The sequence below is a fragment of the Rhinolophus sinicus genome, linkage group LG06, assembly GCF_036562045.2.
Source record: "Rhinolophus sinicus isolate RSC01 linkage group LG06, ASM3656204v1, whole genome shotgun sequence".
NCBI classification, from domain to species: domain Eukaryota; kingdom Metazoa; phylum Chordata; class Mammalia; order Chiroptera; family Rhinolophidae; genus Rhinolophus; species Rhinolophus sinicus.
The window spans coordinates 116,176,547-116,203,147 of NC_133756.1; the positions used below are offsets into that span (position 1 = coordinate 116,176,547).

General features: G+C 51.1%; 2 protein-coding genes across 8 annotated transcripts in view; one reads left to right on the forward strand and one right to left on the reverse strand.

Moving 5' to 3' along the window:
- The window catches only part of USP35 (ubiquitin specific peptidase 35), a 28,497-nt gene extending 18,256 nt beyond the window's left edge, over window positions 1-10,241 (reverse strand). Inside the window, exons 1-5 of one of the 4 annotated variants that reach the window (XM_074335706.1) lie at window positions 9,973-10,241; window positions 7,261-7,364; window positions 2,943-3,625; window positions 1,704-1,836; window positions 49-178 (exon numbers count right to left, since the gene is read on the reverse strand). In XM_074335706.1, coding sequence (XP_074191807.1) covers window positions 49-178; window positions 1,704-1,836; window positions 2,943-3,615 — 936 coding nt within the window. In that variant the 5' untranslated portion in view covers window positions 3,616-3,625; window positions 7,261-7,364; window positions 9,973-10,241. Of the gene's footprint in view, window positions 1-48; window positions 179-1,703; window positions 1,837-2,942; window positions 3,626-4,845; window positions 4,995-7,260; window positions 7,365-7,785; window positions 7,804-9,972 lie in introns of those variants that run through there. The other 3 variants (XM_074335707.1, XM_019726381.2, XM_074335708.1) reach the window with 3 other exon arrangements.
- KCTD21 (potassium channel tetramerization domain containing 21) lies at window positions 9,540-26,344 on the forward strand. Of its 4 annotated transcripts, XM_074335710.1 has the most exons (3): window positions 10,457-10,529; window positions 11,481-11,632; window positions 23,355-26,344. In XM_074335710.1, the coding sequence occupies exon 3, from the start codon at window positions 23,385-23,387 to the stop codon at window positions 24,165-24,167; it is 783 nt and encodes a 260-aa protein (XP_074191811.1). In that variant the 5' UTR covers window positions 10,457-10,529; window positions 11,481-11,632; window positions 23,355-23,384; the 3' UTR covers window positions 24,168-26,344. The 4 variants fall into 4 exon arrangements, with proteins under 4 accessions (XP_019581945.1, XP_019581943.1, XP_074191811.1 ...); XM_019726386.2 differs by lacking the exons at window positions 10,457-10,529; window positions 11,481-11,632 and adding an exon at window positions 9,540-9,699; XM_019726384.2 differs by lacking the exon at window positions 11,481-11,632 and having other exon boundaries at window positions 10,396-10,529.
- The last annotated feature ends 257 nt before the right edge of the window (window positions 26,345-26,601 follow it).

Here is a 26,601-nt window from a genome sequence, read left to right on the forward strand (position 1 = left end):
GGCTAGTGGGCAAAGCCATAGCAGGGGCCAGGACAGGGGCCCACCAACCTTCTCAATTTTGGCGAGTGAAACCTCGATCAAGATGCTGAACTTCTTAACAGCAGCCAGACCCTTCAGCAGTGCAATGATCCACTGGTCAATGTTCCTCCCCAGGGGCCAGGACACCCAGTCGATCATCCTGGTGAAGCGAGTGACAGTGACACAGGGGCCATCGAGGCCCCGATGCCTGGGAGGGGGCAGCCCGGGGACTGGCCACCACGTCCCGAGGCCCTACACTGTTCACACCTGCACAGGGCAGCCCGGGGTCCCTGGAATGAACAAGACAACTCCGGAATATTTACTGAGCCCAGTAAGGCACCTGGCAGAGACGAGCGCTCCAAGTCCAGCAGGAGGGGAGCCAGGCCCTCTCAGCACCCCAAACCTCACCCCCATATACACTGGCTGCAGTAGAAGAACGGGGTTTGGGGGGTGCCTCTGCCTAGACCCCAATAGCAGGAGGAGCATTGTCCCTGGGCCAAAAGCTCTGGCTCCCCAAACCATGGCTTGTGACCTGGAACAAGTCGCTTACTCTCTGAGCCCCCGTTTCTTCCTGTGTAACATGGGAACACCTACCAACAGCAGGGTTGTTGTATGGATTAAAAGAGATACCGAGAGCTAACACTTCTGTAGTATTCACTCTGTGCCAGGCACTGTCTTACACGTATTAACCCATCCGACCCCACCACGTAATATCGGTATGCACAGAGCTTGAAGCTGCCACCTAGTCGGTGCTCACGAAAATGTCACGATTATTTTTATACTCGGTAAACCATGCTATTAACGAGGCAAAACAATGGAGAGCAAAGTGACAGTAACTATAATATAATAGCTTCTAGGCATTTTACATGTATTATCCGATTTTATCTAATTTAATCCTCAAAACAATCTTATAAGATGGATTCGATCATAGTACAACTTATAGGAAAGGAAGCTGAAACTTACAGAAATTGAATAACTTGCCCAAAAGTCACACAGACAAGAAGTGGTCGAGCCAGGATTTGAACCCAGGCAGCTTACCTCTAGAGGCCACCCTGTTACCCACTAGACAAAGACTCTAGGACGGCCCAATGGAGACAGTGGATCTGCACGTGGGTATGAAATAAATGGCAAGGGGAGGCATGCCAGGTGAAGGGGGTGTGCAGAGCCAAAAGCCTGACAGGCAGGAGGGGAGGCAGCAGATTCCGGGATCACTGAATGGGCGAGTGTGGCTCGATCACAGGCTCAATGATGTCCAAATGAGATGGGGGACGCGCGAGAGCTCTGTGAGCTAAAAGGCAGCCAAACTGTTTGTCATACTTGTCGAACTCAGAAAGCAATTACTAAGTACCTTCACCTTCTAATATAACCCCATGGCAGCCTGACAACTTCTTTCACCACCACCCACATTTGCTATTACAGAATGGGAAACTGAGGCTCAGAGAGTTCACTGACCTGTCCAGGGCCTCACAGCTGATACCCCGCCTGACAGCATCCTAAGGCAGGGCGATCTATGTCTCCCACATCCAGCCCTGGGCCAGGCACAAAGCAAGGCTCAAGAAAGGACGGATGAATGAAGAAGCATGAGGGCCTGGGCCCTCTGACATTAAATCTAACCCAGCACCGACCCAGAGGACGGGGCTTCTAGAAGGGAGAGGGACCTGACCAACGCCCCGCCCTCAGCCCACCTGCCAATGGCGGTCAGCATCTGGGAGTCCATCACACTGTCATCATTGCTGAGGTTCCGGACGACGCCATCCATGAGCTCCAGCGGGAGGTGCTGGACCATGCTGGCCAGTGCACTGGACGGGGGCTCCTCCTCTGGAACAGAGGGCTGGGCTGAGCTTTGCAAGGCACATGTGCCCCCCACCTCCCATCATCCCATTCCTCCTGATGGGAGTGAACTCGGCTGGGCCTCTGCAAAGAGCACATCAGGACCACGTCCTCACCCCCTCAGCATCACAGCCTCTGAGTCCATCTTAACTAACGCATTCACTCATCAAACCTCCACTGACACTGCTTTGGGCCTAGCCGTGTGCTAGGCACACACACACACACACACACACACACACACACACACACACAAACCCATGCACTGACCCCCAACTGCGGGTGAACAGGCAAGGCCTTTAGAAGGGGTAACACTGGAGCTGACATGAGCAGGTAGGAGGCCCGTGTGGACTTTGGGGGAGGGAGGACATTCCAGGTGCAACCACAAAGACAAAGGCCTAAAGGTGAGAAAGAGCATTTAGTTATAAAAATTGGTTGTCCATTTGTCTAAGGACCCAGGTCCTTACACATTCGGCCTTGGTTCTTCCTGCCACCAGGTCCATTACCTTCCTTTCCCATATGAGGGAAGGCACAGAACTATCTTCAGTTATTTATACTATCGTCCAAGTTCCAGCTGTCAATGGAGGACCAAAATGTTACACGGCAGAGGTGACACCTACAGGACAGGCTCCACTGTGTCTCCAGACCTTCCGTCTGCCTGCCCAGAGCACCTTGCCCCCGCTGCTGCCCAGCTCTCCAAGATCTGGCTCAAAAGTCACCACTGCTAAGAAACCCACCTGCCTCAGAGCATGATGACCGCCCGGGCCCGCCTCCCGTTGCCTCGCTCAGCCTCCAGGTCCTCCTTCTGGCCAGATTAATCGGGTTTGTCCTTTATCCCACATCAAGCAGTCCGCTCCTCCCTACATACCCGGCACCCGCCACCGGACAGGCCCCCCAGCAGGCGCTCCGCACAGGCTTGCTAACTAAAAGTTGGAACATAGCTTCTCCCACCTGTGCATTTGCCCCTGGCTCACACATACCACACCTACGCGAGCACGCCAAGCAGAAGAATGTGCAGGAGCAGCCACCTGCCCAGGCGTGCATCCAGGACCTCGGCGCGCGCGCGAGCTCCCGCCCCAGCCCCAGAGCACACGCACCTGTGCAGGAGATGACAGCGAACAGCTCCTTGAGGCAGGGCAGGATGGCTGCAGGCTGCGCACGCCACAGCTGCGCCAGGAGCGCGCTCACTTGCTGGGCCTGCTCCAGGAACTCCACTGCACCCTCCTCGCCCTCGGCGGGACAGCGGAAGCGGCCGAGGCAACGCACCAGCTGCTGGCAGAAGAGCAGGCGGTGCGGGCCATCGGGCACGCAGCGCGGGTGCCGCGCCAGCAGCCGGGCCACCTGCGCGCAGACCGCGGGCCCCGGGCGCTCGCAGACGGTGCGCAGCACCTCGCGCCGCAGCAGCGCGAACACCTCTTCCGCCGCGGGCCCCGCCGGCAACAGCTGCAGACCCAGCTGCACGCAGGCGAGCGCGCGGGGCCCCGGCGGGCCGGCGCCACTCTGCAGCAGGCGCAGCACGCGGCGCGCACTGAAGAACTCAGCGAAGACATCTGGATGGTGCCGTCCGGCCACGTGCAGCAGCTGGCAGCCCACGCGGCGCGGCAGCTCGTCGGCGCCGCCCACGTAGAGGCGCGTGCCCAGGGCCAGGAGCGCCAGGCACTGCTCCCGCTCCAGCGGCTGCCGCGCCGCCTCCAGCACGCGCCGTACCAGCCCTTGCTTCACGCTTGCCGGGTATGACGACGTCACCACCGCCTCCAGAATCTTGTCCATGGCGGCCGCGCTGTGGGGAACAGGGCGCAGGTTCACACTCTGCCTGGCAGCTCCAATACCCCACGTGTTCCCCTGCGTGCTGGGCAAGCAACTCAACCTTTCTGGGCCTCCGTTTCCTCATCTGTGAGATGTGGCAAGGATACCTACCTCGCTGGGAAGTGTCATAATGAGGTAAAGTACAATGCCTGGCATATAAAAAGCCCTAGTGTGTTTTAGTTATGCCTGATGTGCGTCTTTAATCTCCCAAAGGCAACACTTGAGCTCTCCTCCACCTCCCACCCCTTTGCCCTTCTCTCCCCAGGCTTCCCTGCTGACCTCACTCACTTTTGGGGCAGGTAAGAGCTAGATCTAGAAGCTGCTGTCCAGAGTTTTGGCCAAGTCATGTCCTGTGGTACAGATGAAATAGGACACACACACACACACACACACACCCCACACCTCCAGGGAAGGACTTAGGGCGCCAAGGGAGGGCCAACAGGTCTTCCCAAGATCCCTTGCATACTTTATTCTGCCCCCAATTGGCTTCTTGCTCTTCTCAAATGACCTACAGCTTTCCAAGACTGCCCTTCTGTGCGTACGCTGTGCCTTTGCCTGAAACGTCCTCTCTCCCAAGACCTCCACCACCACCACACACATAACCAGGCAAACTGTTTTCCTTCAAAGCCCACCCCAAACACGCTGTCCTCAGTGAGAACAGCCTTGGACCTCCAGGCACCACTTCATCCATCACCCTGGATTCCTAGAGCCGCCTGCAGTCTCTTCCTCCCTCATAGCTGGACTCACATAGTGCCGGGGACGTATGGGTCCAAATCCCCTCCTTGGAGCAGCAGCCGGTCTCTGCTCCATAGACGCAGGGCCCCGCCTGCCTCCCCAGCCTCAGCCCACAGCAGCCCCTCTAGCTTCGTTCACTGTGTTCTCCCTGCCACTGGACCCTTTGCATGTGTTCTACCATCCCCTCCTAGCTTGGCTCACCCTGCAGACCTCAGCTCAAACTCACTTCCTCCAGGAAGCCTGGCCTGACCTTCCTGCCTGGGTCCAATGCCTGTTAACAACTTCAAAGCATCCCATCCCCCTTCCTAGCATTTATCATGACGACTTGACTGGAGTCGGCCTCCTCCTCTACTAGACGAGTATGCAGGCGTGCCTGCATTGTGCTTCACTTAAGTGCGCTCCACAGATCTGGCTTTTGCAAACGGAAGGCAAGAAGCCCTCCACCAGCAAAAAACTTACGACTCGCTTTATTGCAGTGGTCTGGAGCCGAGTCTGCAGGTATCTCCGAGGTACGCCTCCAGATCCCTGAGGGCGGGCACCACATCAGGTGTTGCTCACCACGGTGTCCCCGTCACCTAGCCCAGTGCCTGGCACACAGTAGGCATTTGTTAAATGAGCCAATGCAGACTACAGCGTGAGTTACTGCCATCTTATTCCTGAGCCATAACAGCTTTCCCTCTGCCCTCCCCTCCCTGTGGGCTGGAAGCCTTCCTCCACTGACCCACTTGAATCCTGATTCTCATGCTAGTTCACATGGCTACAGCTTGCTCTCATAATAGCCAACTTTCAGCTCCGAAAAGGCCGGGCCATTTCTTTGCTTCTCTGTACAATGCCACTCTAGGCAAGGCCCAGATATAAGGCTCAACACACAGTAGGCATTTAAACTTATTGACTCAGTAAAATAAGAACTATGATTGAGACCTGGAGTTGGTGGGAACATAAACAAGAACTTTCCTAGAGGAGGGGCCAGAAACTTTCATTCAGAACCACAGATATACTGTGGGACCCCAGCTGTGTGCCCTATGCAGACACTCTCCTCTGTCCTAGCTCTTGGCCAAGACCAGCCTTCCACCACTGCCTGTGTTACAATGCAACGGGCCCATTGGTTTCAGTCTCTGTCCTAACAGGCTGTGAGCTCCGCTGGGCGGGGATTGAGGCTTATTTCTCAGCGGCCGGCATCTCCTATGCCAATCACTGTAGCCTGAATGCCTCTGAAGAGATTACTGTAGGTGTAGCCAGGGTACAGGTCAGTGGTGCCCCAGCACTGGCCTGATAATCACCTGGGTACTCAGCACAAGTTCATGGGCCCAGGGCCCACTCCAAGCCTCCTGAAGTCGTGTGTTCGATTCTGCTTTTTTACTCTGAATGAGATTCACCTGGGATGCATTCTGCTTCCCATCCAGGTTACTTATGTTTTCTGAGCCTGTTTCCCCGCTGCAGGATTGTTGTGAAGACAAATACAAAGTCCTTGCCATGCTGCTGGGCACAGGAAGTGCTCAGAAAACATGAGTGTCCTTCACATCAGAAGCAAAGCCCTTGCTCTAGGCAGCTTCCGGTCTGACCATGGAGGCAGAGGTGTTGGCAAAGAGTGCCAAGGCAACGCGTAATCTCAAAAGGCCTTTCAACGTGCCTTTAAAAACGTCTCCCTTCAGCCCTGGTCCTCTCTTTCCTAGGCAGTGCTCAACCTCCCCTGCAGACCATCTGCCCAATCCCCTACCCCTGCCCTCTGTACTAGTGGATTTCATATGCTTTCAACCAAGTAACCCAGGTGCAGGCATACCCGTTTTGTTGCACTTTGCTTTATCGCACTTCATAGATGTTGTGTATTTTACAAATTGAAGGCAAAACCCTCCACCAGCAAAAAGATTACAACTTGCTTTACTGCAATACTGGCTTTATTGTGGTAGTCTGGAACCAAACCCACAATATCTCCAAGGTATGTCTGTACTCAGGGAGCTAAGGAGAAACCCTAATCAGAGAGATTTGGAGGAAGAAAACATGGGGCAGGTAGAAGTGGAGGTCTGGGATGAGGGCAGATCCTGGAAGTGGAAAGAAAGATGAAGAACGAGGAATCCTGCATTTCACTGTGACCTTGAGCAAATCTTACTCTAGTCCTGTAGCTCATTGTGTGTCCTTGAGCAAATCTTTTCTGTAAAATGGGGATAAATGATCCCAGGTTGAACCACATGAAAGTGAAGGATCAGATTTCATATCGTTCTACCTGATTCCTATCATATAAGATGCCTTGTGCCAGCCTCTGGGGGCTCAGTCAGGAGAGCCATTCCGTGAAGCTCTGATCTCCGAGGCCACCCCTGCAGCCTCTGGGTCCATGGCCTGGCCACTCCAGGCAAGCCCTGCCTCCCTGCCCCCACTCCCACACAGACTGTCTGAGGTCAGCGGTCACCATAGTTACCAACAAACCCACTCAATAATATCTTCCATGCATTCATGCAAAAGGGTTTTAGAGGCCCAAAGCTCACCTGACGTCATCAGGGGCCACAGAAGTGAGGCAGGACTAGGCCTGTTATCCCTGTGGCATGAATGGGGAAGCCAAGCATCCCCGAGGGAGAAGAACACAGCCTCAGCAGAGTGGGGTTAGAACCTGCACTTGGCCTCCCTGGGGCAGGAGAAGCAGGCACCCAGCGTTCTTCAGGGGAGGTTGGATTACCCCTCTAGGCGCTGGACCAGGAGACGTGGCCTGTGGATGCTGGCTCTGACCCAAGAGACAGCTGCCCCACGCCAAACACAGCAACAAATGGCAGCCATGTCCTCCCTCGGCTGAGCCTGACTTAAAAGCATGAGACCTAGGTTCTCTGCTTCAGAATCACCAGGTGACCTTGGGCGAGTCCCTGCCAGGCTCCTCAGCCTTCTCACCTGGAAAATGGGGACCATTCCACCTGCCACTGATGGGGCTGGGACAAGGTAGAAAGAAGATGAAGGCTGGGGCAGTCACAAAGCTATTCCTGGGTCATCTGGCACTGAGGGGTGAAACAGACACTGTCAGGGAAGAAGACAAGGAGACACACTCCTGATCTTGCTGGTTCCATAAGGAATTTCACCCACTAGCCCTCATTGCCAATTTTCATTTCCACCGTCTCCCCGAGCCCCAGTCCCACCCAAGGTCAGCTGCTCTTTACTTCTTTCCTGGACTAGTGCAGTAGTCTCCACACCAGTCTCCTCATTCCCTCCCACAATCCTTCCTCCAATAGAGGCACGTTTCCTGCAAGAGAACAGTCCAGGCTTTGCCTCGAGCCCAGCCACTACCCTCCACGGTGGCCCCAGACACAAGGTTGGTACTCTTTCACCTCTCTGAGCCTCTGAACCCCAAAACAGAAGATGACCCCCCACCCCAGCCTTTCCCAGCCAATGCTGCTGCTCCTTCCCAAACCCTAGGCTTACACCTCTCACTGCTGGCGTGACGGCCTCTGAGTCCCAGCAGCACCCAGTTCTCCACAGGGCACACAGTACGCACACAGCAAAATTACGCTCCCGCCCCTGGACGCCCAGATCCCGTTATCTGTCCCTCTCAGATGACCCTCTGCATTTCTGCTGAGTATTGATTGGTCTCTGTTCTGTGTGGTGGAGCATGACTCATTTCCATCACCCCCAAAGCATCGTGTGTGTGTGTGTGTGTGTGTGTGTGTGTGTGTGTACACAACGCCTGGCCCTGCCCCCATGCCCTAAGCTTCCTCATCCTTTCCTGGTCTCTCTGGCCCACCCTGCAAATATCATCAGACTAATCTCATTAGACTGTAAGCTTCATCTTGCCATGCCCCTGCTGGGAACTCTCAAGGCTCCCAGCACCTTCAGGTAAAGGTCCAAACTCCGGAGCTTGGCATTCAAGCCCTTTCTGGGACACTTAGCTGATGTGGGGCAGGGGTGGAGAGGAACTTGACAAACACCGTTCAGTGATGAATCTACAGGAATTTGGGCTTTTCCTGCTGGCCAACTTTAGTGATGTCCTCTCTGCTGAGAGAGGGCTTCCCCCTCCTCTCTCCTGGTTAATTCCGACTCCTTCAATGCTCAGGTCACATGCCCCCTCCTCTGGGAAGCCTAGCTTAATCTCCTTGCAGTCCAAGTCTCTGAGTTCTGGCTTCCCAAAGCCTTCTTCTCTCATCCCTCAGCAGTGTCATTGGACTGTATGTCTACCTCCCCCACCTTCCTTTGGTAGGAAACAGGTCCAATCGCCCTATCTGTGCCCAGTGCCCAACACAGGACCAGGCACAGGCAGAGGAGTGCCAAATGACCAACAAGAGACATGTGATAGTAAAATGAGATAAAACCAAGAATATGACCAAAAAAGCACCTTCTAGGGACTGGCCTAACCCTTTGTCCAGTCACCGCCCCCACATCTGCCCAGGTCTGATTTCGTATATCCACAACTCTGAGACTTCTAAACATGGGCCAAGAACGCCCCTCCAGAGGTCACTGGGAGGGGCTGAGTGAGGCTCTAGCCATTCTAGAAATGACTCAAACCAAAGCTAAAGGAAAAGAAAAACTTCCCTGTTAACCCTCAGGTCAGAAACTCACAGAATTTCAAGGGACGGGTAAGGGGGCTTCAAGGTCTCACTCACCCTCTCCCTCCCCCAGAGCACAGCAGCCCCTCCAAGCCCAGCTCAGCACCTAGGAGTCATGTAGCCCATTTCAGCCCTCTCTGACTCTCATACCCACTTTCCCTCCTTTGACTCCCTGTGGGTCACCACGCTGTCTCTCCCCACAACCAGAAGTCCCTCCATCTCTGATCCCCCAAGTCTCTGAGCAGCAGCATCTCTCTGTGTATTTTTTAACCAAACTTCTACCCAAGGCAGCCCTGGGCAGGAGCCCCTTGCCCTACTACTGTGAGGCCCTCATCTGAGCCACCAAACTATCTCCTGGAAAGAAAGGTAAAAAGGGGTTTTACTGGTTAAAAAACAACAACAAAAAAAAAACTGCTCTTTTAATGAAGAGGTATGGGGGGGGGGTGCGAGAGGGGAAGAGGATGGGAGCATATATGCCCTTTTCAGGAACCCACCACTCACGCATCTCCGCTGGGAGCCACCCTCACATACTTCTGATGGCTGAGTCCCCACCCACACCCCTGATTTTCTGGAAGGGCGGGCACCGGGCTGACACATCAGGGTCTCCTGTTCACTAAGCTCTCATAGATAGGAGTACGCCTGAGCCGGAGGCTGAGAATAGCAGAAGCCCATTCCCAGCGGAGGAGGACTCTTGGGCCCCCAGTTTGTGTCCAGGCTCCAAGCCACCCCTCCCTCCAGTTTTACCAGTGCACCTGCTCCTAACCCAGGCTGAGGCTGCGGGACCCGAGAAAGGCAGGTGAGCTTCTTGGTATTACTGGGCATTGGTGCCCTCAGCCGTGAGGGGAGCGGGGGCAGGATCACCTCCATACACACTTGATGAAGATGTTTGAGGCCCAGAGAGGGGCAGCTACTCACCCAAGGTCACACAGCGAGGCCCAGGATGCACCCAGACCTTTCGCTTCCCAACCCCGAGCCCTCAGAGCCCTATGCCGGTGTCCGGAGCTCTCGAACATCCAGGGTGCAGATACTCCTTCCCCCAATCCGCACACATGCCTCCCAGATCGCTTACCTCTGGGACCCCAGTGGCCCCTGCCTCAGACCCGGCTCCTGGGCAGGGCAGGAATAGGCCAGGCCAGGTCAGGGCGGGTCCTCAGCTCCCCCCGGAGTGAGGACGCCCTCCGCCAGGTCCCAGACCGCAGGGATGCTCCTTCCACTGCGAAGTCCAACCTCCCCACCCCTCTCTGCACAAGTCTGTATCACAGGCGCAGCCGCGGGGCTGCGGGACGAAGCGGGGGGGAGGGGCGAGTTGCGGGAAACAGGGCGGAGCCCGAGCGGGGGCCACCCCGCGAACCGCCACTCAAGCCGCGTCCACTTTAAGGCCAGCCGGCGTGAGCGCTGGCGAGGGCGGGGTGGGGAGCTGGACGGCCCACCGCAACGCCTCCTGGGAGATGGAGTTCGCGCTCGGGGAACCTAGCCACAAAGAACCCAGAGAGAACTACAAGTCCGGGAGCGCCCCGCGCGGGTCCCGCGCCGCCACGCCCCTAAGCTGGGCTCCAGCCCTCCGCCCCCCTCGCTAAAGCTGCGCTGGCCGCCCGCGGAGGGGAGGCTGCAGAGCCAGGGCAGGAGGTGGGTGCGGCGTGGCCGGGGTCGCGGGGCTTAGGGACAGCCGATGAGGGGGCGCGCGCCCACCCGGGTACCTGTCCTACCATGAGAGGTCACCTAGCCTACCCTAGCCTCGCCATTCTCATCTGTGCGATGGGGATGGTGAGCAGCAGGGGAGGGCGCGCTTATCGAGGAGAGAGGGCGGAGCTGGTGGAAGGAGCTGAAATGGATGGTGATGATAGGGAAAAGCCCGGATAACGAGGGTCGAAACTGTTGGGAGGAGTCTTTGGTAGGTGGGGCAAGGAGAGGCGGAGTCTCTAGGTGAATACGGGAGACTGTGCGTGAGGTCGGAGGGGCGCTCCCGGAGTGGGGAGTGGGTGCTGAGAAAGCCGATGCGGCAGGCCTGGATTGGACTGGGTGGAATGGGCCGAAAAGCATTGAGGACGGAGGGGCGGAGACAAAAATATGAAAAGGACGCCTCCCAGCCCTGGAAAGCCCAGTGCCGGCCGCGCTGGTATAATGTGGGCAAGGGGGTGCCACAGTGGGCAAATACCTTGGGATGCACAACACCTTCCTGTCCTTCCGGCTAGAAATAAAGAGCCCAACCCTTGAACTCCATGCGTCACACACTGAGTTGATCTCATTTAACTCTTACACCCTGTAAAGGCGGCACCATACCTGTTTACAGGTGAGGAAAATGCTCAGAGAAGTGAAGTGACTTGCCCAAAGCCACCCAGGCCTCCTTGCTCCGAAGACCCTGCTTTTTCTCCTGCACTGCAGGGAGGCAGAGGTTTAGTCTGGAATGGGTGGCAGGAAAGAAAAAGAAGTTGATGCCCTGCCCTTCTCAGTTTGTGTGACTGGACCAGCTTCCTCAGCCCTTCTGAATGCCAACCTGTAAGGCAGTGCTTCTGTGGTTGTTGTAAGGATGAAATGAGATGGATTTAAAAGACCTTTGTTTATAATTATAATTGTTAGGAGCAGGAAAACCATAAGGAAGAGAGTGGTTGAAATAGGGTGCTTCTGCCTGAGGAAAATTCCAAGATGAAGCCTGAGAGTGAGCTGAGAGAATGAAAGAACATTCTGGAACAGGATGGGGGATGAAAATGGTTGTTGGGACTCTGTAACAGGTGAGCGAATACTTTGCTGTGCAAATGGGGAAGTCAGGTTGCCAGGTCAGTGGCTTCCCTCCTCCAGCCCACCTTTCCCTGTCCTTTGGACTATTGGGCAGCTGACTCCAGGGCCCATGTGTGACACCTTTTGCCCCTACTGAGTGGGCTGTGGGGACAGTGGAGCAGCCTGTGAACTTCTTAGAGATAAACTGGGCAAAATGGCTAAAGATAGGCAGCTGTTGGGTATAGGGAGGCCAGGAAGGGGAGGTGAAGGGTGGTGCCCCCATCCAGTCCCCAGGGCTGTGAGCCAGTCTTTATCCTGGTGGGCTGAGTAGGTGGGGAAGTCGCATCTGCTTTACTGGGAGACACGGCTCACTCTGAGCACTGTCATCCTTGAGATTTACCCAACCATGTTCTGTCCATCTTCTACACCATGGGAGTTCTTGCATTTATTTCCAGGTGGTCACCTGGGCCTTGCCCTGTTGTCTTAGATTCCAAATTGAAAATTCAGGAGAGGGTGATAAACCTCCCTATTGGTACGTGACAATCAGTCTGGGATGAGGAAAATGGATCTGACTACACAGGGGAAGAATTTTCTTCCCCTCCCCCTACCTGCTTCTGTGGGTACAGAGAGGGGAGATCCCCGCGCCAACAGGGTGGCCAGGCACCCACCTACTTAAGTAAAATGGGCCTGGGTAGGGGGTGAGAGTACAACCCCCTGGAGAGGCAGAGGAAGGAATGAATTCCAGCAGATGAATGGGATTTGCCTTCAGAGTGCCAGCAGAGGGGATAGCAGGTACCAAATTACAGAGGTAGGAGAGGGCCTGGCATAAAAGTAGGGATAATAATAGTACAAGCGTGCCTCAGACATAGTGCAGGTTCCCTTCCAGGCCACCACAGTAAAGCGAGTATCACAGTAAAGTAAGTCATCTTTTTGCAGGTGGAGGGTCTTGCCTTCCCTTTGTAAAAAACTCAACACCTATGAAGCTCCATAAAACGTACGTCTATATCTACTTCATTTACAATATCAACGTGCATAAAGTGCCTAGCACAGAAATAGCTGCCCAATAAACGTCAGCTCCCATTATTATTGCTGCTATTGTTATGATGGTGGTGACATCATCTGTCCAGGAATTGGCCTCGGCCCACACAGCCAGTTCAGTGGCAGAGTCTTGATTCACAGGCAGACCCAGGTGATGGCCAAGCTCATGCACTTTTGTCTCCCCCACAAAGCCCCTCCAGTTCTTTCTGCCCATCCACAACACTTGTGATGCCCAGAAGTGGCCCCCGTTTGTGAACATTTTCCATGAGCCATGACAGCAGTTTCTTTCCTCCTGTAGTAGCAGTCTCTGGGTTCAGGACACGGGAAGTAAGGCCTGAATAGCCATCTTCTCCCAGCCTGGATCCCAGCAGAGAGGCAGGCAGGGCTAGTGTTACAGTTTCTGTGGGTAGTGGGTCCATGTAGGGAGAACACTCAGGTTTAAATTCTAACTCCTCCACCAACTGTGGGCTATTTTAGCTTTGCCCTGGTTGGCTTCCTCATCCTCCAAACCACAATCACATCTGGAGAGGAAAATTAGGATATCAGTGCTTCTTAGTATTAGTAATAACAAATGTCCTATTTATTGGGGTCAAAAGGGCACTCTGACTGGAACTTGACATCTATTGTTCTGTGAGGGAAGTGTTTTTTATTCCCTCTTCTTCCAAAATCAAAATATTTTTACAATTGTCAAGCCTACAGAAAGGTTTAAAGAATAGCCTTTCACCTACATGTACTAACTCACTTTGATGGTTTTGCTTTCACACACACTTTTCACTAAACTGTTAAAAAGTTATAGACCTCTTGACACTTGACCCCTAAATTCTTCAGCATGTATCTAATTATATCATTTTCCTACATAACCATAATACCATTACCAGACATAAGATAATTAGCAAGAAGTCAATATTGTTGATATTCAGATATCTCCAATTGCCAAAACAAACCTTAGTTTTTTAATCAGATGCAGTGAAGATTCATGCACTGCATTTAGTTATATTTTTAAGCAACTCACTTGATCTAGATAGAGCCCTTCTACCTATTTAATTTGATTATTTTATCAATGATTAGGTTTTTTTCTGATAATGTTGTATGCAGTATTTACTGCATCCCATGAGGAAGCATATGCTATCAGGGTCCTACTATCCATGACTGCTAAATCCGGTTATTGGTTAAGGTTATGACAGCCTGATCTTGCCATACAAGGGTAAATTTCTCCTTTTTGTAATTAATAAGTAGTTTGAGGAGTGATTCTGTAAGACAGTTGGAATTATGTGTTTGCAATAACCTTTCATTCCATATCCGTTGATGATCCTTGCCTGAATTGCAACATTGGGGGTCGCAAAATGGTGATTTTCTAATTATGCCATTCTTTTTCTATATTAGTTGGTATTCTTTGTTATAGAAAAACTTTTTCCTCTGTGTCTTTCTCACACCCTCTCCTTTCCTCTTTTTTCCTTTTTGGAGTAACATAGACTCATGATTTTTTAAGAATGCAATGTGTTATAACCCATTATCATCATTAATATTTTTGATACTCAAACTATCCCAAATTTGGCCAGTGAAGAGTCCCTTTGGGCCATATAATGCTGTATTAGTTTTAGGTGTACAACATAATGATTTGACATATGTATGTTTTGACTAATGATTACCACAATACATTTAATTAACATCCATCAACACACTAAGGTAGTTACCAGATTTTTTTTCTTTTGATGGGAACTTTTAAGATCTCGTCTGTTTTTTTGACATGAGCTCATTCATTAATCTTTGATTGCCTCTTTGCAACCTGGCAAAAGATGTTCCAAGCTCACCTTGAACTTTTCCTGTCAAAGTTCTGGAATCATCAATCTCTCCCGAAAGCCCTGGCTTCTTTTCGTAGGAGGTAACATTTTTAGAAACTGAGATCTGCGGTTAGGTGTGCTCATTATTACTAGGGTATCATTTCTAGGCTCTTTGAGTCAACACAGCTAATAAATGATGGAAATGGATGGATGGATGGATACATTGCTTAGCAGAGTCATTGTTGTCACAATTGGTCCTCTGTGTAAAAAGAGTAGATTTCATGGAAGGTAGTTTCATTATGGAAACTCAGTGGGCAGTAATGCAGGAAATTGCACAGAAAGCACCCAATCCTGTTCCAGGTCCTATTCTAGGGCGCCATGAGTGTACAGGCTATTGGCTGGGATCTCTGTGGCTGGGTTTAGTCTCTTGCTCAAGACCTGAATTAGAGAAGACCCCCACCCGGGCAGTCTCCGAAGGACTGCTCTCTGAGCAGTGTCCAAACACAGAATCTCCCAGAAGCCATGACTCAGAGGTCAAGAATGCACACAACGCCCTGGGCCAAGAATTCATCCTAAGTTTGTGAAATAAAGATAATGTGACCTGTCCTGCCAGGGTCCCAGAATCTGTGCGCGCGCGTGTGTTTTGATTGCTCTCCAGTCTTTTTGACACATGTATTACAAAATTCCTTCTCTTTTTCCTTGTTTTAATACCAGTTAGAAATGCTGTTGCTTTATAATCTACTTTAATACATTAGACTAACATCACTACCCTTTTTCAAATATTCTTTCAGTTTATCATGCATCAATTTTTCCAAACTAAGATTTTAATCTTCTTTTTTAAATCTTTTGAAAAAATACTATTAGGATTTGGATTAGGATAGCATAACAACTATAACTAATTTTAGAAGAACAATTTTAAGATATTTTGTCTCCCTCTCAGGAACATTACAGGTCTTTCTTCAAATCCTATTTATGCTTCTTAGTAAAATGTCATCCAGCCTATGTACTTAAAGTAGCACAGGCTTTGGAGGGAGACCTCACTTAGAATTCTAGCTCTGCAGGCTCTAGCTGTGTGATCTTAAGCAGCTGTCTTCACTACTCTATGCTTCAGTTTTAAAATCCTAACAATTGGGATAATTGTACCTACCTCAGCATCAGTGTGATACTTTAATGAAATAACCTAGAGGAAAATGTCTCACTTAGCTCCAGTTATGTCCTAGGTACTCAGGAAAGGTTGATTCTCTGTGCCCTGGTCTTTGTGTAGGTCAGAATCAAATTGAGATGGCAAGTGTGAGAAGACCTGGTAAGAGGTGGTAGGGGGACAAGTGACAGACCTCTGCATGGGTCTTGGCTGCCGAATGCCCAAGGAGAAGTGTTATCTCTCGGAGCACAGACTTTGCGGTCAGGCAGCCCTAGGCATGAATCCAAGCTCTGCCACTGCTTTGGGCAAGTTACCCACAGGTTCCCATTTGTCAAGTAGAGATAGTACTTTCCTCATTTGGGGCTTAAATGAGTCAACGTGTATAATGCACTTAGCACCGGTATGGTACATGATGAGCACTCACCAAGCATAAGCTATGTCCCGCGAGAGGCCTGTGGGGACCTGGGTGCCAGGACAGAGTTCTGAAGTAGGACTCTCTAGAGCGATGTCTTGGCTGTCTTTCCTCATGGGACATCTCTCAAAGAATTCTATTTCCTGTGTCACAATTAGAGGTTGTAATCAGATGATTTTCAGGCTGGAATTGCCCTTTATGTGTGCAAGGCTGGGCCTTAAGACCTCTTCTCATTTGGGCCGCAGACCCACCTCAGAATTCCCACTGCAACTCCAAGTTCTCAGGTCCCTGGCCTTTCCTGCCCCGTCAGATGGTCCGGTGATCAGCATAGCCATGATTTCCTGGTTTGACACCAGTGGTTTTCTCAGAGAGGGAGACACGGCTGGTCTTTTTTTGGTCCTTTTCAAGTCGAGAGGCGGATTTGGAAAGAATCCTGCTTAAGAAAATTACTCCTTCAGACACAGTGGTGAGGTGGCTTCATCTCCTACTTCCTGGTTCAGTTTGAGTTTCCATTCATCGTCTTTAATCTGGCTTTCAGAAACATGGCTTTTTGTGTTTCGCTGCTTTATCACTAGGCGTCAAGTTGCTATTGAAACAGAAGGGTTTAGACCTGTCAGTGGACTTGCCCTGTGTCCACTGTGGAGGGGCTTGGAGCCAACTGCCATCCTGTCCCCATGTCCTCAGATGTGAGTGGGCAGAGCCACAGCTGGCAGTGGACAAGCCGCCACAGGACTGTACCCTCGTCTGGTCTAGACAGAGCGTGGCAGTGTGCATCTCACTCCACTGGGACCTTGCGGTGGGAGGGGAAACGACCAGCGGTGTGGGACTGCGTTCAAAGCCCAGCTCTTCCGCTTTCTGAGATCAGTTTCCTCATCTGTAAAAATGAGATAATGACCTTATCCATCTCACCGGGTGCTTAGAAAGACATCGAATGAGGGGATGTATGTAACGCAGTTAGCACAACAGTATCATGCTCTGTACTTTTCTGTGTATTTTTATTAAAAATAAATCAAATGCTACCAACTATTATGTGAGCCTCCTCACATTGTAAAAACAGGAGTTGTGTATTCAGCAAGTGGTGGCTGTTGCCTTGCCAAGCAGGCTGTAGAGCAGTGTTTTCCAAAGGCTGCTTTGGGCATTCTCAAACTGGTCGAAGCTATGACACAGCCTTTTGTCACCATTAGCACTCTTAGCGGCCTGTGCAGTAGGAAGAGAATTGGCTCTCGGCTCGCTGGCTGTGTGTCCTGAGCAAGTCACCAGTCTGTCTGAGTCTCAGCTTCCTATCTGCTACCAGGGAGAATGGTGCCTGTTTTGTAGGAGTGCTGTGAGAATTAAAAGGGCTGGTAAGTGGAAAGGCCTTGGATGCAGGAATACCCTCAGGAAATGTTCATCCCTTCCCTCCCAGGGCCTGCTGCCCACCTCTGCCACCACACTGCCACCAGCACCCAGCGTGTGCTAGGCAGTGAATATGCAGGGACAGGAGATGGTGTCATTGCCCTCAAGGAGATCACAAACTAGGCAGTGGTTTGCAAAAACAATTTTATCACAGCCCAAAGTCTGAAGATACACTTTGTATCACAATTCAGTACACACATACACCACTGAAACAAAAGTTTCACAACAATATAATATGTATATAACTGGTGCATAAACCACTGTATGGATATCATGACACAATCACAATCTTGATTTTTTTTCAAGTTGAGGAAGGCATAATTTATATACAGTAAAATTCACCTTTTTCAGGTTTGCAGTTATGGCTTTTTATAATCTTTATATAGTCATTTGACCACCACCACATCAAGACAGACTATTTCTATCACTCCAAGATATTCCCTTGTGCTGTTAGGGCAAGGATCAAAAGGTATGGGCAGTTCTTACTATTGATAAATGCTATTCGTGCTAAGCGTTAAAATGTAACACACTATTTTGCAGAAGCAGCTGTAACCAGATGAGCTTGAAGGGGAACCCAATCAGATAAGTTTAGCTAACTGCAAAGAAGAAATCAACATGTAATTAACCAAGTAGTGTACACAGTGGTACCTCGGTTTTTGGTTTTCAAACTTAATCCGTTCCAGAAGACCATTCAAGTTCTGAAACGTTCGAAACCCGAGGCATGGTTTCCCCATAGAAAGTAATGCAAAATGGATTAATCCGTTCCAGACCTTTAAAATCAACCCTTACAACTGCAAAGTTAGTATGAATTTTACTATCTAATAATATCATAGAACCATAAAATTTATGGCATTCATAAACCAAAATGTTCGTCAACGGAGATGTTTGAAAACCGAGGTACCACTACATATGTAATGGCTACGCCTCCCTCCAGGGAGACAGAGCTTTGTATGTGAATCCTATCTCCTTTACTTGCTGCAAGTAAATAAAACTATCTCACAACAACCCCATCTAGTTGTTGACTAGAGCACCCCAAGCAGCTAAGGGGCAAACCCTTTGAGTTCGGTAACAGTGCCTTTACAAAGTCAGTCTTCTCCCCAACCCATCCCCTAGAAATCACTGATCTGATTTCTGTCTCTCTAGTTTTGCCCTTTCCAGGATGTCATATAAGTAGAATCACACACCATGTAACCTTTTGAGGCTGGCTTTTTACACTTAACATAATGCTTTTGAGATTCTTCGATGTCGTAGTATGTGTCAGTAGTTCCTTTATATTGCTGAGTCTTACTCCATTGTATGGATGTACCACCATTTGTTTATCCACTTGTATCGTAGTTGTCTCCAAGTTTGGGCAATTATGAATAAAGTTGCTGTAATCATTCACATACAGGTTTTTGCAAGGACATATGTTTTCATTTGTCTGGGATAAAGAACGAGTGGGATTGCTGGGTCACTTGGAAGCTGCATGCCGAACTGTTTTCCACAGCGGTTGTACCATTTTGCATTCTCACCGGCAATGTATGAGAGAGAGTTTCTGTTGGTCTGTGTCCTCATCAGCATTTGGTGTTATCAGATTTCTTACTTGAGCCATTTTAATAGGTGTGTAATGGTATCTAATCGTGGTTTTCATTTTCATGTCCCTAATGACTAATGATGTCAGGTATCTTTTCATGTATTGTCATCCACATCTCTTTTTTGGTGAACAGACAGATCTTTTGCCGATTTTTTAATTGGGTTGCATTTTCTTCTTACTGAGTTTTAAGAGTTCTTTATATATTCTGGTTAATCATCCTTTATTGGATATATGTTTTGCAAGTATTTTCTCCTAGTCTTTGTCTTATTTTCATTTTCTTAAGTGTCTTTCAAAGAGGTTTTTTTGTTTGGATGAAGTCCAGTTTGTCAATTTTTTTTTTTTTTTTTTAGGGGAAGGGGAATAGGACTTTATTGGGGAACAGTGTGTATTTCCAGGACTTTTTTCCAAGTCAAGTTGTTGTCCTTTCAATCTTAGTTGTGGAGGGTGCCCTTCAGCTTCAAGTTGTTGTCCTTTCAGTCTTAGTTGTGGAGGGTGCAGCTCAGCCCCAGGTCCAGTTGCCATCGCTAGTTGCAGGGGGCACCATCCCTTGCGGGAGTCAAACCAGCAACCTTGTGGTTGAGAGCCCACTGGATGTGGGAATTGAACCGGCAGCCTTTGGAGTTAGGAGAACAGACCTCCAACCACCTGAGCTACCAGGCCGGCCCTGTCAAATTTTTTATGGTTTGTACCTGTCCAAGAACTCTCTGCCTAACCCAAAGTCACAAAGATTTTCTCCTAGAAGTTTTATAGTTTTAAAAAGATTTTACATTTAGGTCCATGATCTGTTTTAACTGTTGACATATGGTGCAAAGTATGGGTCAAGGTTCTTTTTTTGCAAATGGATGTCCAGTGATCTGCATGTTGATAAATCCAAGAGGAGGGCCATGTGCAAAGCAGGTCATAACATGAGGGAATGGTGGACACGGCTGGAGAAGGCTGTGCAAGGGACCTGGAAGCCCCAGGAGAAGAGCTGTTAACCTAGTGATTTGGGGTAGCCTTACGGAGAGGCAGTGCCTCCGAGGCAGGGCCTGAAAGGCTGACTGATGGCAGGAAAGGTGGAGAATGTGGTAGAAGGAGAGCAGAGGCAGGACAGGTGACTGTGAGGGTGTGTGCAGTGCATCTAGAGTGCCAGCGTGTAAAGTGTGGGGAGGGGAGAGGTTGGAGGTGAGATTGGAAACGCAAGGTGGTTTGGGCTGGCAGTAGTGCTTCAGGAAGAACAGCCGCAGGCTGCAATGGAAGGGAGAGAGAAAGACGGTAGGAGCCAAGTGAGGATGTAAGGGGAGTGTGGCTGAGGCCTGAGCGCCAGGAGTAGCTAAGCGATGGTTTCAGGGAGATGGAGTTGAGAAAAAACTTAGGGATGAGTCAGGACTGCCTCCTGGGTCTCGGGCTCAGACAGCTGGGCGGCTGAGAAGAGTCCACAGCAGGTTTGGGGGAGGAGGAATTCTGTGTTGGGATCCTGGTACACAAGGGATATCCAGGGGGAGGTGTCTAGAGGCAGCTGGGTACACCACGGGCTGCAGCTCAGTGATGTTAGTTCATCCCCCCCGACCACAAACCCTCTGCCACATTCATAAAGCTCCTCAGCCCCCCAGAAGTGCCAGTTCCTGCCCCCTTCTGTCATCGTGCTTTTTACAATAAGGCCTGTGCATCTGTGATGGTGGCGCCATGCTGCTGCCACTAGAAAACGGGCTGGAAGGACTGGGCTCTGTGACTCATGGGTGTGGGGAGACTACCACGGAGGGCGCCCTAGGAGACCTGCCTCTGCCCCTACTGACTGTGCAGCTCTCTCTGCTGCTCTCCCCGGACAGATGACCAGGAGCCACAAGCTGGGGTGTCTGGGGACAGGAAGGCAGGTGCTCTGCTGCTTTTACAAGCAGAGAAATAATTGGGGTGCCCACTCAAGGGCCTCCAGGTATGCCCTGTGGCTCCTGTCTCCTCGAGCCCCAGTGTTGAGCTCTTCAGCACGAATGCACAGAGGAGATACAGGGTCTGCAGCCCACAGAACTGTCAGGAAAGACAGCCCAGCCTCTCTGACGCCTGAGCCCGCTCTTTCCATGGAGCTGAGCCACATCTGAGCCTGGGCCTTAAATCATGGAGAGGGAGAGACTGAAAACTAGAATAGGCACAATACTATCTAGACAGAAAAGAAGGTTCTAAAGTGAGGGAGGTGTGGCCTACTCCAGAGAGAGATCTGCCCAGACTGAGCCCCGAGGCCTCGCACCCCCCCAGCCGCAGGTCTCCACCCGGCAGCCGCCCCTGCCGTGGGCCCCTCCCCCCCTTCTCTGCTGGGCCTCCCCACTGTCTCGCAGCCCATCTGCTTCAGGCTGCTGCTGATTTTGTACCTTCATCATCAGCTTGTTTCTCTTCAGACACTCCAGATGGTTAATGCCCTTCTGCAGTATCAAAGTGCTCCATTAGACAGGGACGCAATCACGAGGGGACCCCCCCCACCAGACAGTGGGGTGGGGCAGCTGAGCATGGCCTCCAGCCTCTGGAGGAAGAGGGTCTCGGTGCAGCAGCCTCCTCAGAAGGCAGACGCGCTGAGAGTACTCTGGCTGGCTCGCCACCCTTGCTGGGTGGTTTTGGGGGTGTCCCCCCTGGGACCTCTGTTTTCCCATATGGACAGTAAGCATCCAAGGACTCACTCCCAGTCCTTCCCCCCCCCCCCCCAGCGCCTGGGACATCTCCCGCCACTCCCCTTGTCTTGGTCCCCCCTAAGCGCTGAGCTGAGCTCTTAAGGGCAGCTCTGAGGTCAGTTCTTTGTGCCACCCACACCCAGCATCAAGGAAAGACTGCTGAGTCCATCCCACAGGTGGCCTGTTGGGAAAGTACCATGTTGGAAGCGGAGATGGTACATCTCCTGCTTTCTAGAATGTTAAAGAGAAGTTAGAACGCAAGACTTCAGATTAAAGGAGACACACCAGCCCTAGACACGAGGCTGTGAGGTCTGTGGGGGGAGGGGGGGTGAGGGGTGGAGAGGCTCTGTTAAGGAGAGGGTGAAGGGTGCTCGGTGGCAGACTCCACATTGGCACTGACCTTGAAGCAAGTTCCAGAGGAGGCGTGCTGCCATCGCGTGGGAACGGGAAGGCCACCAGGAGCCAAGAGCATCTTCATGGCAAAGCAAGTTGTTACAGGAGGAGGAGAGTTCAGAAAAGGTGTCCTTTCAAATCCAGAGGACTAAAGAACCCACTGTGGGCCTGGCACGTAGACGGAAATGGCACTGACCACAGCCAACTGTTGTAAATTCTTTGGGATGGAAAAATGAATAAGAAGGTAACACTGGGCTTGGAGCAATCTCAGAGCATTTGTTGGGTCCTTCGAGTGTACCAGAGTGTGCCCATTTTTCCCTCTCATATAAAGGGACCTGGGTTTGAATCCGGGCATGGCCCGTCCCCTCTCTGAGCATGGGGAATGAAGCCAGGCACAATTTTCCTCATCTGAACACGATAGATGGGTGGTGGTATTGTCTGTGTCAAAAGATACATGACCATTATGGAAGAGCAGGTAACACAGTATTCAATCCAGGCACATTTCCTCTCTTTCCTTAGACCAGTGGTTCTCTGTCCCAAGTGAACATTTAGAATCACTGACAGCACATTTTAAAAATACCAATGCTGGGGCCACCTTCCAGACCAATTAAAACAATTTCTGGAGGGTGGGACCCAGGCTTTGTTTTCTTTTTCTTTTCTCTTTTAACTCCCTAGTGAACCTAATACACGTTAGACAGTGTAGCAATTATCACCCATCCATTTGTTCATCAAATATTAATTCATTTTGACCCCGAGGACTATAGATTTGACCTACCCACAATAAGAAGTTAAGAACTGTGACAACCTAGATGGTATGGACTGAATGTCTGTCCCCCAGAATTCATGATGAAATCCTAACCTCCAATGTGATGGTATAAGGAAGTGGGGCCTTTGGGGGGTGAGTAGGTCATTAGTGTACAGCCGTCATGAACAGGATTAGTGACCTTATAAAAGAGACTGCACAGAGCTCTCTTGCCTCCTCCTACCGTGTTTCCCCGAAAATAAGACCTAGCCCAACCATCAGCTCTAGTGCGTCTTTTGGAGCAAAAATTAATATAAGACCCGGTCTTATATAAGACCTGGTATTTATTATATTATACCCAGTCTTATACTAATTTTTGCTCCAAAAGACGCATTAGAGCTAATGGCCCAGCTAGGTCTTATTTTCGGGGAATCACAGTGTATCAGGACACAGCAGGAAGACAGCCCCTGCCAGACACCAGATCTGCCCACACTGTGATCTTGGACTTCGCAGCCTCCAGAACACGTTTGTTACTGAGCCGTCCAGTCTGTGGTATTCTGCTCTAGCAGCTCCAACACCGGCTATGGCTGAGTGACGGTCGTTTCTCATTTGTCTCCCTCTGTAGGACTACTGCCCAGCACCCCAGCCCCCTGCCATGTCCGACCCCATCACACTGAATGTCGGGGGAAAGCTCTACACTACCTCACTGGCAACCCTGACCAGCTTCCCCGACTCCATGCTGGGTGCCATGTTCAGCGGGAAGATGCCCACCAAGAGGGACAGCCAGGGCAACTGCTTCATCGACCGTGACGGCAAAGTGTTTCGCTACATCCTCAACTTCCTGCGGACCTCCCACCTGGACTTGCCCGAGGACTTCCAGGAGATGGGCCTGCTCCGCAGGGAGGCCGACTTCTACCAGGTGCAGCCCCTGATTGAGGCGCTGCAGGAGAAGGAGGTGGAGCTCTCCAAGGCCGAGAAGAATGCCATGCTCAACATCACGCTGAACCAGCGCGTGCAGACGGTGCACTTCACCGTGCGGGAGGCCCCGCAGATCTACAGCCTCTCCTCCTCCAGCATGGAGGTCTTCAACGCCAATATCTTCAGCACCTCCTGCCTCTTCCTCAAGCTCCTCGGCTCCAAGCTCTTCTACTGCTCCAACGGCAATCTCTCCTCCATCACCAGCCACTTGCAGGACCCCAACCACCTGACTCTGGACTGGGTGGCCAATGTGGAGGGCCTCCCAGAGGAGGAGTACACCAAGCAGAACCTCAAGAGGCTCTGGGTGGTGCCAGCCAACAAGCAGATCAACAGCTTCCAGGTCTTCGTGGAGGAGGTGCTGAAAATCGCGCTGAGCGACGGCTTCTGCATTGATTCTTCTCACCCCCACGCTCTGGATTTTATGAACAATAAGATTATTCGATTAATACGGTACAGGTAAAAAGAACCCCCGCCACATTGGAGGGGGGCTCCCAAGAAGCTCCAAGTCAGCGTGTCTCACCGGTGGCCTCAGGCAGGGCACGAGACTAACCTGTAGGAACCGCAGCAGGACTTGACCCCCACCCCCCACAATGCAGCCCACCTGTAGGAATCCATGTGTCCTCTCAACAGAGCCACCTTTTTTCTTGCCATTTTGAGCTAGAGACGGGCAGTCTGTATGGCAAGTGAAGAGTCTGCCATTGTGTCCTAAAAGAGGCCACAGGAGGACTTTTCTGGCTGGACAGAGGAGCAGCGGTTTTGTCGTGGGCTCCTTCTCTCTCTGTGCCACTCGGCAGTGCCTCACTCAGCCATCTGTAATAAGATGCACTGGTGGAGGGGATGGAGTGAGAACAAGATGCTCCCTTCAGTTTCCCAGGACAGAAGGTACCCAGAGATTTCCATCACGCCTGCTCTTCTGTCCAGAGGATGTGGCCAGCACCTTGGACTTGTTTGCCTGAGGGCGACCATGTTTGACTGCCTTGGAAATGAGTATGTCCTAGAGCTGTGTTACTGGCCCCCTTTGGGGGACAGATTTGACTTGCGGCATGGCCTAGGGGAGTGAGCATCCAGGCAGGGTTCAGAAGATGGGGCTATCCCTCTTGAGTAGGTCAAATTTAAGCATTTGGGAATTTCCGGCTTCAGAAATGGCTGCTGTGCCTGTGAAGGTTTGAAAATCTGGAGCCAGTGCAATGAAAGGCACTTCATATGGTGGCCTGTTACCTGACTTTTATAATCCTTTCCCCAGGAATTTAAGGTATCATGAAACAAGTCATTTTAAACATTATGGATTCTCAGGGTTGGAAAATAATTCAATGGTCACTTAGTCCTCCCCCACCCCAGCATACCCCAGTGCATCTGGGGATGAGTGCCTGTCCCCAGTACCTCCTGGGCATCACCTATCCCTGCCTGCATACCTCCAGTGATGGGAAGCTCATCACCCCCAAGGCAGCCCTTGCCGTGGTTGGCCGGTGTTAGCTGTTAGAAAGTTCTTTCTTATATTGAGCCAAAATCTGTCCTTCCATTCCCATTTTCTGGTCTGGTTCTTCTCACTCCAATGTGTATTTTCTCTTTCAAAATAGTCACCTTGAGAGACCACACTCATCCTGAAAATAATATTAGGATTCCCCCTTGGGATCTGTCTTCAGAACCAAGGTTGGCCCTCTTCCAACCCCATTTTATTATGGCTTCACCTCCTTTGTGACCCCCACCTTCTTCAACAGTCACAACTCTATGACCATCTTTTGGAGGATGAAGATTTGCCACCCCCGAGGAAGTGCTGCCAGAGGAAGCAGACGAGTGTCTCAAAGGGCAGGATGCAGCAAGGAGCTCAGGAGTGGTCTAAACCATAACGCTGCCCTTGGCGTAGGTGTCCAGACGCTAAGACACTGCTCTGAAGGAGGTGCCCTTCCCCTGGAGTGCTGTTTCTGCTCATAAGCAGACCATGGACCTATGTGGGGTGAGATCTAGGGCAAGACACCCCAAGCCACCACTTCCTTCCCAGGGTGTGATGAGCAGTGCAGGCCACACACTTGTACAGTATGATTCATCCCTAGAGTGGGAACGGTCTTGGGAGTCTCCAGGTCCTCCCCACTGGGCAGGAACCCTCAGACAGAGCCAGGAAAGCCTGGTGACACAGGCGCCATGGGACACGGGCCAAGGATGGGGCTCCCCATAGTTGTGCCCTGTGAGTACGGAGCTTGTACGCTGGGCCGTGGGCAAGGCCACATCCCTTAGGTAATAAAGGCCTGTTCTGCCTACAGTGGGACCCCGGAGTCTCTGACAGCTGTCCCAGGCCACCAGGCCAATGGTACTCGAAGCTGTGACCACAACCAAACAGTTTAAGGAAGAAATCTTGTAAATTACCACTGCCCTTTCTTCTCCATAAAATTCCCTTTCTCCATCTTTTCGGTGCTTCTTAATTCAAGCAGCTTGACTTTAGAGAAACTACAGGACCTATGAAGCCACTAATGTGCTGTATGACTTTAGGCAAGTCACTCACCTCACTGAGCCACCTCCATTTCTTCATCTGTGAAATGGGCATAACAGTAATACATAACCCTACCTACCTCACAGGGCTGTTGTGAGGATCAAATGAAATAATGTATGTGAGAATACCATATACATGATACACAGTTGTTACTACTTTGTGTCTGCTTTATAAAGGAAAAAAACCCTGGCCTGGGTTTGAATTCTGGCTTCATCACTTGCTGTGTATAACAGACCTCTCTGATTTGTTTCCTCATCAGAAAACAAGCCCACCTCCCAGTGTTACGCAACTTAAATGAAGTGTGTGTGAAAATGCCTGACTGGGCCTGGTACACAGGAGGTGATAATGACGGACTGTCATGCAGGGGTCACCACAAGTCCCCTTTCACAAACCCTGCAGAGTACTTGGT